The following is a 13,037-nucleotide window of genomic DNA, read 5'->3' as shown; positions in this document are numbered from 1 at the left end:
CTAAAAAAATAGAAATGTTTCAATCGTAGATTATATTTTAAATTAAATAAATTAAGAGTAAGAATGCTACTAAATAATTAAAATTAAATTATAATTTAAAGAAAAATTAATAAGAAAATATTACATCCTTTAGTGCAGGTAGTTTTTGAAGAGAAGATGATAAAACATAAAAATAAATAATGTTTTGAGCTCAAGCTGAGTACTCTTACTTCTAAGTTATGGTAATATTATTGACTTATTCTAAACTTGTTGCATGGATATTTTTGATGAATTACAATGCGTTTGTAGGATTTTACTTTGATTCATCTATTCTTAAGTCTTGTTGGTCATATTAATATGAATGTCTTAAGTATTTCAATATGAAAAGATTTATATATTATTTATAAGGTATTTATATACTGAATGATATAAAAATGCGGCTGATATGAACTAAATAAAGTGATTGCATGTAAATGTTAACTATGATAAAGTTCACTCTCTTTTGGTATTAGTAGGGTATATTAAGATACTCGTGCACGTAAATGTAAAAAAATATTGATATCACAGGACCTTAATCTGTACAATTTTATGAGGTGCTCCTATGATGGTTGCATTTGCATATATATAAAAGGATATAGATATGTACACATTGTATGCTTTAACTTTAAATCATCTTGAACGATCTCATTGAAAAAGTAATTTATTAAGTACTAATTTATTATATGTTTGATTAGCATTCATATTACTATATTTTTCATTGTGTTATTATAATTTAGCAGTATGAGTACTTATTGGCTTTTATAACTTGTTTTAAATTAATTTTAAGGGTTTGTTTTTATTTAAAGATGAGTAAGAAAGAAATGAATGTTTATAAATGGCGTGAACAATATTAACTAAGGTAAATTTATTGTTTGTTTAACTTAATTCTTGAACATGTAGTGCATTTTATTTATTTTTAGATTATTAAATGTTGGTTTTAAAAAAATGAAAATAGAAAAGTTTGATTTTCATTGTTCGACCGTCTGTTCCTGTCATAGAAAATTCTAAGCGCTGGGTCGAGTCGTGGCACATATTGTCGCTGTTGCAAAAATCTACTTAAAGACAATAATTAAACTCAACATTTGACGTTCAGATAATTTAACTGCAGTTGCATACCGTACTGGATACTAGATAATACATTGGACACACAATTACAGAAGTTTACCCCAGATAAAGTGTAGACTAGAGGCTGAACTCTAAATATATATGAATCAGGTTTATAGTAATCGTTTAATACTCAAATTACAATTTCTTTCTAAATCTGTTCAATTTCTCATTATCATGCGGCCGTGAAGAGAAAGAGAATACCCAACAGATGTTGTTTCCTCTATACTCAAATGCTTCAAACCTAAATTTTGGTTTGGCCAACCTGTTTAAATGTCATCTGGTTTTAAGAAATTTACTGCTCAATTAGATTTCTTGGCAATTATCCCAGCTTTTGGGGTTACTGCTGGTTGAAATCAATTGTGAAGGCAACTTCAAGGCTGTTTCATTAGGTATGATCTGGTTCTGGAATTGTCTGCAACAAACAGAATGGACCAATTTCTGGATATTGGCCTTCTCAAAATAACCAAGGTAATGTTGAAATTCGTCAACCGAGATTCCTCTACCTCAAGATTTCCACCCGAACCTTTTCTAGCTGGTGGATGAACTCTTAGCTATGAGAACCATTGAATAATGGTGTAGGCTATAAAACTTGGCAACCAATCTTGATAAGACTAAGGATTATAGTTTCCTCATCCTCATAGGCTCTATAAATTCGTGTACCAGCCTGCATAGAGTGTTTATGTGGTGTTTCTTGGTCAAATGTGTAAGAGGAAGATTAGGACAACACCCAGAGATTTCGCCCTCATTTTACAAAGATTTTATGATCTAGTTTGCAGTTTCTTATCGCGGCGATCCTCTATGGTTAATTTTTTCTTCCTTTAACTAAAGAAAACTTTTGATTTAGGCTAGTTGTTAGTTTTCATATGCTTATTGTTTAGTGTTTAATATTTAGTAATAGCAATTTGGTTTAAAGTAGAGGAAATTTATCCATGTTAATTTATAACGGATAGTAGTGGAATGATTACAAACTCGATTAATTTATCAATGTTAATTTATAATGGATGGTAGTAGAATGATTACAAAGTCGATTAATATTTTATGGTCATGTTGTCTGAGTTGTCGTGTACCTTAACTTAGTCGGTGAAAATGATAGACCGAATGACCTTTTTCAGTTGCAATGTGTTTTGTCGTTTGTGGAGATCTTATAGATATGAGGTGGATGTTTTCCTGAAGAAATAACTTTACATCGATCTTTGTGAAATAATGCAATGTGCTCAATTAAATGTCCTAGGTAATTCACTACTTAAGGAAATGTAAACTATTTGAGAACTTTAGGATTTAGCTGAGATTGTAGTTTAATGGTACAATTTTTGCGGCGAATTACCTGCTCGAAGGGACTTGATAATTATCTCATACTTTTCGTAGTATCATTTGATAGTAAAATCCCATAGTCAGATAACATGTGTCAAATTCTTGCTAATATGAGATCATTTGAAATGGATCTTAAAGATGCATCTGAAATGACATTAGCTATTTGTAAGCTGGCTGAATTCAATTCATGAGCTTAGGAAATCATCAAGGCGTCATCACCAGGTATGATTTAGTCCTGGAATAGGACACAACAACCAGAATGGACCTATTTCTGGATACCAGCTTTCTCAAAACAGCTTTGGTAATGTCAAATTCGGACAACTGAGAATCCTTTACTTCAAGAATTCCACTCAAAAACTTGCTAAACATTGGATAAACTCTTAGAATGGGAGACTGACAGACAATAGGGTAGGCTAGAAGGCTTGGCAACTAATTTGGCAAAATCTTACCCTACTATGGTTTCCTTATCACCACTTCTCCTAGGTGAAATCCTTCCCAAATAGAATAAATTTCACCTGAAAAACTCACTTTTTCTAGCTAAAGTCTTGGCATTTATAGTTAATAAGTTCTTATAACACCTAGTAGCCATAAATAATAAATTGTCCCTATTTCGATGGGAAAAGAAAGCAGCATTATACTAATAATTTGATTGAAAAAAAGGCCACTAATGATTAAAAAACAATTTATAACTTTGCCAATACTTTCAGAATGTTTGTGGCAAGAATGTTCAAATTATAGAACAATGAGCTACCCAGCTCAGTTGATATTCTTAGTTCCATTCCAGATCATCAAAATACAACAAGACTAAGTTCTTCATTAAAGACAGACTTCTGATTTTTGGATAATCTTCTTCAACATGCATAACTTAGAAACAAAAGAAATTAATCATCTTTTAATATTTATATGTTATATAAGAAAATATACAATGACAACATGATACTTAAAATCTTGTTTGAAAATACACCAGCCAGATCAACACAGTCATATTTCTCTTCATTATCAGAGGATGAATCTTCAAAATCAAGTTAAATGCTTCATCCGGTAATAATAGCTCTTGTATTTAAAGATGGCCTTTTTTAAATAGTATGTAAAGAAAAATCCTTAGCAAGCATACATTAGCATAATTAATTTTAATGAATTGTTAAATATCCTCAGAAAGAAAAAGAATGCTGCACATTTTTTATTCAAGTAAACTCTGATACGAGTTTATAATCTTCTTTCCAATGTGAAGACCAACTTTAGATAACACCATTGATATAGGAACTGAAAATATACATGAGCCATTGATACGTGAGCAAGAGACCTCATTAAAACTTCTGCTCTGATTCCTTGGCATTGATAAATAAGTAGCATTTGATGTCTTCTCAGATTCCTTAGCAGATTGAATATGACAGCTTATTTTTTAAGTGGCGCATTATACTACTCTTAGGTTTCATTGTTTTTTAAAGAAAAATTATACCAGGATGAACTGTGTCAATTTGTTAGCATTAATTTCTTGGTTACATCTACTAAGTGAGTTGACCGACATCTAATCTCAGGATAATCTGAAATTGATGGATGATATGGCTGTTCTCCGGCCCACTATCTTCGCAAGTGTTCCTAGATTGTATAACAGAATTTATGCTGGGTGATGTTCTGATCCTCTGCATTAAATTTTTCCTTTTTAGAATGCTTCTGAAATTGTTGCCTTTTACATTTAAATGGCTGTAGTGTTATGAATGCTGTGAAGACATCTGGGGGACTGAAGGAGAGATTATTCAATGTTGCTTACAATGCGAAGTTGCAAGCCATATATAGTGGTAATACATTATTACATTCTGAATTTACTTTTTGCACCTGATCACCGCTCTCTTGTTATTCTGGGTATGAGTATGAGCAATGAGACAAATTTACTATGTTCAAGTACAAATGATGTATGTGAAAGTTCTAGAAAAATTTGTATCTGATGCATCATAATATGTGATTGCACAATTGTATTATTCTCTGAACGGCAACAGTAAATAGAAGGAAGATTTCAATACATACCACACAATTCCTATATATTAACATATCTAACACCTAAATTTTATTTTTACATTTTAACACTTTACTTATGCACGAAAAAATGTATTTCACTTTTTGAAATTTAATAATAGTGTTATTTTTAATTTGATATGAAGTTTGAGTGTTATAAATGTAAAAATGAAAGTTTAGACGTTAGATATGTAAATATATAGAGATTATGTGGTATGTATAAAAACATTCTGTCATGTAATATGAGCTGACATATTTTGAAGTGGTGTTAGGGAGAAGATCATTGGATTGTTGGGAAATTTTGATCTTGTTCACACTTTTCATTGTTGAATTTCTAGTTATTTTATGCTATTATATATACCTTTAAAATAACCCAGTACAACTTGACTGATGGTTAGAATATCATTGCAGCAATTGAGTTTAAAATCTGATTTGAATGATTCTTTTTAAATCATATTGTTTTGTTTCATTTGATCGAATATCATTGTATTTTTCACAAAGCTTTTAATTTTTTCATACATTACAATATTTTATCAGTACTTATTGCAAGAAATTTGAACATGCGTTTGTTGTAGTAACAAAGGTGTGCATTTTAAAGCATCTTTAATATAGGATAAAGGTGAAATATTTTGTGAAAAGGTTTTGGGAGAAAGCTAATTTCATAGCTGTATTTATGTGACTTATTTATCAGCAAAATCATTTGGGACTAAATCTAGGATAACTTTAAGAGGGAGGTGAAATGGCTGCCATTGGGTCGAAGAGGTGTGGCAACGATGTGATGATTATGATGCAGATATGAACAATATAATTACAATTGAATTCTCAAAGCCTTGTGTTATTACATCTTAAACACAATCATTAGGGACTAAATATTAGACAAATTTAAGATGGAAATGTGGCTTCCATGGAGTCTAATAGGTGTGGGCAATATAAATACAACTGAGTTCTCAGTATTGTGTCACTATATCTTCAAGGCAAGTAAAAGAAGGTTCATTTTTTGGGTGGGGTGACTGGCTATGAAGCTCTCTTGTCCTTCTTTCTTGCTAAAATTTTCACAGTTCATTGAATAATTATTGTCCAATCACAGTAACCATGAAGGCCCGAGTTTAGAATGACCTCCTGAAAGAAAAAAAGGAGTCTTTAAAATGAAAAATAATGAAAAATAAAATGTTAAAGAACAGATGAATGGAATAATCTTGCTTAAAATTTTCTTTTTGTTTAAAATATAGGTGAATCCTTGTCATTAAAGAAAAGGGGATTACAAAACATATACATGAGGAAAAAACAGAATACTAAAGATGAACAAAATAAAAAAAAAAACAGCTATAAATAATAACCCAAAAGAAATTTTAGGAAAGTGATTCTACTATTAGATTTTGTTGATTAAAATAATTTTTTTCCCTTTATTGATTGTTGATTTAAAAATAAGCCAATTGATAATATCAAAGCAAAAGTAACTTCTCCACCCTCTTTCCGTTTGAAAAATAATTAACATTCCCTTCATTTCGGGTGATTTAAATGGAAGAAAAGTAGAAAATATAATAAAACTCTTGGTAATATAATTCTTGAATAGTAAATGTCTTCAAGTAGGACTTAATTAAAGCTATAAATAAGTGTGTAGAAATAGGAAACCAGGTAGAACCTTCTCTAAATATTAGAGATAGGATGCATATGGGAGAGCGTTTCATTTACTTTTCGTTTTGAAAAGCACTGACTGGCCGTTTGGGAGAGCGCTTTTGGAGCAGCGAAACTCTGGAAGACATTGACTGCCTCCGTTCCGCGGTATAGGGTGTGGTTCGGGTGGGAAAATACTAACCTACCCCTCTACAATTCGATGAATGCCTCCCTTTATCCCTAATAGTATCCTTCTTCCTCCACTCAGCTTCGTTGTGGCTTTAGGGAAAAATTGCGGTTCTTTGGTCCCTTTTTTGTTTTGTTCGTCTTCGCTACTGCCACCTTTCGCCATCTCTCTCTGAATGTATAAATTTTCGTCTTTCTTTCTCAGTTGTCTGTGGTGATTGTTTGACGCTTTCTATATTACCAAAGTGTTTTGCATATTATCTTTATTGGTTTTTCTCTCTCTTGGTGGTTTGCTTCTTGTTGTTTCAGGTTGTTTGAGGTGATGCCGATGGTGCTTCCCAGTTGTCTTCTTTGGTTGTGGCATGTTGTTCTTTATTTTAACTATTTGTTCTCTTTGTTGAGCTTCTCGGTTTTCCTCTTTGTTGGTGCTTTGGTGCTTGAGGTGGTGCCAATGTGGCTTTGTGGTTGTCCTTTGTGGTAGTGCTATGTTGATTTCAGTTTTATCTATTTATTTTCTATATTGAGCTTCTCGATTTTCCTCTCTATTAGTGGTTTGGTGCTTGAGGTGGTACCAATGCAGCTTCACAGTTGTCCTTTATGTTGGTCGTATGTAGCTTCCCATTTTACATATTAGTTTTTCTTGCTGAGCTTCTCAGTTTTCTTCTCTATTGGTGGTTTGGTGCTTGAGGTGGTGTCGATGGGGCTTTTTGGTTGTCCTCTGTGATTGTGGTATCTTGCTTTCCGTTTTACCTATTTGGTTCCTTGTTGAGCTCGATTTTCTTCTCTGTTGGTGGTTTGGTGCTAGAGATGGACTGCTATTTTGGTTTCCCGATTGCCCTCTGTGGTTGTGGTATGTTGCTTTTCATTTTATCTATTTGGTTTTGCCTATTATGTGGTTCTTGGTTCTCCTCTCTATTGGTAATTTGGTGCTTTTGGTGTTGTCGATGAGGCTTCCTAGTTTACCTATTATGTGATGGTGGTGGTTTGGTGCTTGTTGCATGAAATTGAATTGGTTGTGATCTTGGGCTTTTTGGTATTCCTCTATGGTGGTTTGGTTTTTGCCATTCGAAATGTGAATTATTAGTTAAAGGGGAATTTACATGCACATCACACCATTCTTATGCGTGTACATATCTAGCATTTAAAAATTATTTTTGTGATGCTAAAGATTTGAGTGTTAGATAAGTAAATATTAAAGTTTAGCTCTCTTTCGTATGTATAATTTATGAATTATGTGATGTTCAATGTTTGAATGTCATTGTCGCTTCCCGGTTGTCCCATGTGGTGGTGGTTTGTTACTATCCATTTTACGAATTTGAAATTCCTATTATGTGGTGGTGGTGGTTCATTGTTTGTCGCTTGAATGTGAAGATGGAGTGATACGTTTGATTTCTGTGGCCTGGTGTTCTCTCTTACCTGTTGATTGTTGGTGCGAGTATGGTTTGGTTGTTTGTGTTGGTTGCTGGTTGTGGGTGTGGTTGTAGTTTTTCAACGTTGACTTTTGGTAGGTGTTGACTCTAGTTTTTTTTTGTGGTGTTGCATTGATGGTTTTGAAGTGCGGTTTTGATGCCTTTGATTTTTGTAATGTTATATAGAGTAATGATGGAAAAACAATAAAGAGCTTAATCGATCATCAATTTCATTTATATAATTGTCCTTATCTGTTTGTCATAGATGCTACCTAGTTTTAAAACAATCATCACACTTTTAACTACGGATACTATCTGATCATATATCACACATGTCACTATTACTTACAGATATTACCTGGTCTTAAAACACATCACATTGTTAATTACAAATATTACATGGTCATTGATCACACATGCCATTGTTAATCACAACTACTACAGGACCTTAAAACAACCATCACACTGCTAACTACGGATCCTACCTGGTTATAGATCACACATGTCACTGTTAATCACAGATGCTACATGGTCTCAAGGCACAAATCACACTGTTAAATATGGATATTACCCAATCGTAGATCACAGATACCACTGTTTATCAATATATTCTTTGGTCTTAAAGCACACATCACACTATTAACTACGGATACTACCTGTTTTTAGATCACACGTGTCATTGTTAATCACATATACTTCCTGGTTATAAAACTTGTATGATAGAATTGGTGTTCTCGGATAGAGTATTCTTTGATAGATTAATTTGAATGAGCTTTAATTCGATCTATTGTTTTTTTATCTTATTTTGTTTCAGATTTTAAAATTATTTTTTTAACTGCTAAATTATATTTCTTAGTCTAAATGTTTTATTTACGTGATACATCAAATATGTAAACAAAAGGAAGGTGGAATATCAATCATTTGGGAGAGAGAGATAAATAACATATTCTATGATTTACGTTTAAAAGAGGTAGAAATTGACAATAGACTGACTATGCATTTAAATAAGAAAGGTTGATACAAAATTACCAAAACTTTTCATAAAAAAAAGGAATATTGAATGACAAATTTTAATTGAAGAACAAATGAGTTCAACTCAAAAAAGATTGAAAATTGTGGAAGGAGTTGAACGAGTGGCTATTGGATTAGGTTGTGACCCTATTAAGAGAACAGCGTATGCATTAGGGAGTGGTGGGGAGAAAAAAATTTAGTAAGTAGAACATGTTTTATTAAACTTCAATTTTATTGAATTGTGATTTTATTCAACTACGATTTTATTGAACTGCAATTTTATCGATTGTAGGTCCTGCCATATAACCCGAGCTGAAGGAACAACTTGATGTTGTGTTTCTTGATATTGTAGCTACACGCTCCAATGTCTGAGCAATAACACAGTACCTCCCCATTTGGATGAACTTGAATTTGTTCATTCTAATGAAGTTCAAGAGGAAGCACCATAAGAGAGAACAAGGCAAATCAAGTCATTCTAAACGCCCTACACCCTCCTCTCATAAGTTTAAAAGGAAAATAAAGATTAGGGCCCAAGATTTATCTGAGCAAATATCATAGTTCGTTACGACCTACATCAATATCACATCCAGTGCTCGCACAACTCTATAGGGATAACCTACTATGACAAATGTTGTGAAGCTACTAGACTTCGGTGATATTTGATGTTGTCTCTGTATTTATTTGTTATAAAACTTCTAGAGGATCAAAATAAGTGAGAGGCTTCTTCACGTTGGTGTCGGAATGAAGGAGTCCATACCTTTGCTGTTTTTTAGACAATGCCTAGTTAGTTTATGTTTTTATTACTATTTCGAATTGTGGTTCGTATTAATTGACACTTTTATGTTGAAGAGTATATTATATCATATTTATGTGGCATTTCTGTATTTAATCATGAGTCATTTCAGCATTGATTTTGACTTCCAGCATAACTTCTTCTTTTCTATATGTTCTAACGTCCATTTAATAACCAAATGGGACAATCAGATGAAGAGGACTACAATTAGGACTACAACAATGCCTTATTAATAAGTACTATCAGACAAATTTGTGCAAAACTTGGGTGTGTCATCGTTATCTGTGGTTGACACGTAGTTGGTGAGCTGCTCGAAGCTCAGCCAAGAAGAATTCATAGTATGTTTCAAATGTCGAGAAGAATTATTTGTGATTTACTAGATGAATTGAAGAGTACTTACGATTTGCATGGATCATTCGCTTTACATCCAGAGAAGTTCTAGCCATCACATTATACATTGTCCTACAATGAGTCCATTTGTGCTGCTTCTGAGCGATTTTAGCACTCATTGGGACGATTAGTAAATGTTTCGATATTGGGGTTAACTCTTTAGTAATATTGTCAACCAAATTGTGAAACCCATGGATCTTGTTTTTGTACTTACATCGAGAGAAATTTGTAGTGGTACGAGATATATCGTTTTTCATTGTATAAATATTTATATTTATTTTTTGCATTAGTGTTTTACAATAAAAAAAGTACTGGTCTATTGAATTTTTGCAATGTGTTTTACATTCTTGATGTTGGATGAGAAGAAAATTCTCATAATAGTCGAATATTCAAATTTGTAACCCAGCGACCTTAATACAAATTTTAAATGATTCTACTAGGTTAGTACATTCATGGCCATATATGAAGCATTTGATTCGAGGATTTGATGTAATAATATTACTATTCAGAGATATATTAACTCATTGATTCAGAATATCCAGTACAACGATGTTTCTTGAAGCCGTCCCTGACACGAGTACCACCTTCATGATTTTGAATGCAACGACCAAGTGATTAGAAGGAGGAATGAATTCTTCAACAAAAAATACATCATTATAAAATTTTATAGAACTGTCGTATCAACAATTATCTTGACATGTTTTCTGAAGGAATATGTTGGCATATCTTGAAGTATGATTCATTTTTTCTTCCATACAACGAATGTTTTCTCAACAACATTGTGAAACCCATAGATCCTTCTTTTGTGCATACACCGAGCGAAATCTGTAGTAATATGAGATATATGCCGTTTTTCAAGGTTTCAATATTTATATTTATTTTTGCATTGTTATTTTACTAGAAAAAATAATAGTCTAAAGATTTTTTTGCAGTGTATTTTACATTCTTGATGACTGGATGAAAAGAGAGTACTTATAATAGTCAAATATTTAAATTTGCAACCCGACCACATAAATGCAAATTTCCAATACCCCCACATGATTAGTACATTCATGATCGTATATGAAGTGTTTGATTTGAGAATATCTAGTAATAATATTATTATTCAGGGGAATATTTTCTCGTCGATTCGGCATATCCATTGCAATGTTTCTTGAAGTCCTTCCCTGACACGAGGTATTATCTTTCAGATTTTGAGCACAACAGTCATGTGATTAGAGAGGAATGAATTATTCAACAAAAGATACTTATCATTATGAAGTGTTATTGGGAGAACATTCAGTGTATGAAAAAAGAAGTGAGTTATATTCCGAGATATGTCGATATATTCCTTCAAAAAAGAGGTCAAGTTAGTTTTTACAATGTCAACACTCCATAATTTTATACAGAGATATCCATCTTAGGACAATATTGATTTGAGGCTCTTAGATGAAGATCCAAAATGCATATCTGTCGAAGCATTTAAACATTGGGTCTGACAATTGTTCTTGATGATGACTTTGATACGAATGACTTGAACACATTCGAATGGGATAATGTTTAAGAGAAGATCCAGTTAAGAGAAAAGATTGCAAATGCTTTGGTAAATTCATTGATTGTTTTTATATATTGTTTGGTAGTGTCTTATTATAGATATTTATTATTTCAGATGTATTGATGATTCATAGTTGTCTGCTTTATATGTTTATGTAGTGTTCTGTATAAAAAATTTGTTGATGTCTACTTTCTAATTTTTTTTTTGATTATGAAACCAAACATTTGTCAATTAAATCCATAATATATTATAATCACAGGAAAAATGATTTTGTAGGTATTTTATTGCTGTTCTAGAAATAAAACTTGTGAAGATTGCAGGTATTTTTTTGGGCTGATGATACAGATGAGTTTGCTTTGGGTAGTGATCAAGTGAGGAGAGATGCTATGAATAAAAATTTTTGCAAAGTTTTGATCGTCTGGACATGAAGGCGAGCGTCATTATATCCTTGATCGTTATTGTTGTAATTTTTATTATTATGGTTTTATGCGTGAACTGATGACTAACAATTGTTGTATTGGAGAAATTTTGACTTCTAACGTGTTTTTTGTATTGTTGGACATGTTTTTACTATTATGCAATTATTTTGAAAACTAAAATCATTCAGATAAATTACATTTATATGGACATAACTGTCTTTTTTCATCAAAAATAGTTGTAGAACATCAGATTATTCAAATAAACTCCTATTCCAACGCAACTTTCGGATATCACCTGTGAGCTGCTTCTTCAAAAAACAATATCCGCCCCAAACACATAGTCTTACTGATATTTGAGTTAAATAAACAACAAGGGGAAATGCAACTTTTATTATTGAAATCAAATAGGAATTACAATCCAAAACATTCAGAAATATGAAATAATGAGTGACACGACAAAACTCCAAACAATGGTTAGATCAAAGGATAGTGAGGGTGATTGATGACGATATGGTAGGTGGCTGAGTGGTGAAAAGGGGCGGTTAGCAAGTAGAAACAACAAGGCAATTGTTTCGTAGGTGCTTGGAAAACAAGCATGCAACCGAGATCGACGTGGAGGGGTTGTTCTGGGTGGTGGCAATAAGGAAAAAGGTGGCGGTGGCGGTGGTACAGGGGAGGCGCCTTGCAAAATGGACAGATGTGGAGGCTGTTGTTCAGGGTGGAGGCAACAAGTCTGGATGGGTGGGGAGATCTAGAAGGGGCTGGAACAACAAAGAGTTACTAGCCCGAGGTGGCGACAACAAGTATGGGGGGAGGGAAGGATGTTAGTAATGGCTGGAAATGCAGAATCAGTAGGGGAACGGCTGGGTCAACATGAAACCTGCTGGATTGGGATGGTTCTATAGGAAGAACAACAAAAGGGCTGTTGCGGGGGCAGATTGCTGCGAGGAATGTGTCCTAGTGAAGCGGAAGGGATGCAAAAAAGTTAGGGAAGGATAAACACCACCTTGAAAGCAAGTTACAGCCGGAGAACCATTCAACTCTTGGAGGAGAGTCACCACCTCGAAACGAGATATAACCGGAGCACCATTCGCCCTCAGATAGAACCCTAGAAGGGAAAACCTGGATGCTGACAGTTGTCCTGACAAAAAACACGAGAAAACCTAAAATACTAGAAGCAAATATACATGCCCTAGATTATTAGGATTGGACCCATTGTTGAAAGGTGTCAA

At 33.2% G+C, this 13,037-nt stretch overlaps 1 protein-coding gene across 1 annotated transcript in view; it reads left to right on the top strand.

Moving 5' to 3' along the window:
- LOC110037326 (long chain acyl-CoA synthetase 6, peroxisomal-like) overlaps window positions 1-13,037 on the top strand; it is a 55,137-nt gene that overhangs the window by 21,211 nt on the left and 20,889 nt on the right. The window contains exons 13-14 of the mRNA XM_020741947.1: window positions 3,975-4,063; window positions 4,147-4,235. Of these exons, the coding sequence (XP_020597606.1) occupies window positions 3,975-4,063; window positions 4,147-4,235 (178 nt within the window). The remainder of the gene's footprint in view (window positions 1-3,974; window positions 4,064-4,146; window positions 4,236-13,037) is intronic.

This window comes from Phalaenopsis equestris, unplaced genomic scaffold (assembly GCF_001263595.1).
Source record: "Phalaenopsis equestris unplaced genomic scaffold, ASM126359v1 Scaffold218760, whole genome shotgun sequence".
Taxonomy (NCBI): domain Eukaryota; kingdom Viridiplantae; phylum Streptophyta; class Magnoliopsida; order Asparagales; family Orchidaceae; genus Phalaenopsis; species Phalaenopsis equestris.
This window is presented reverse-complemented; position numbering and strand designations above follow the sequence as displayed.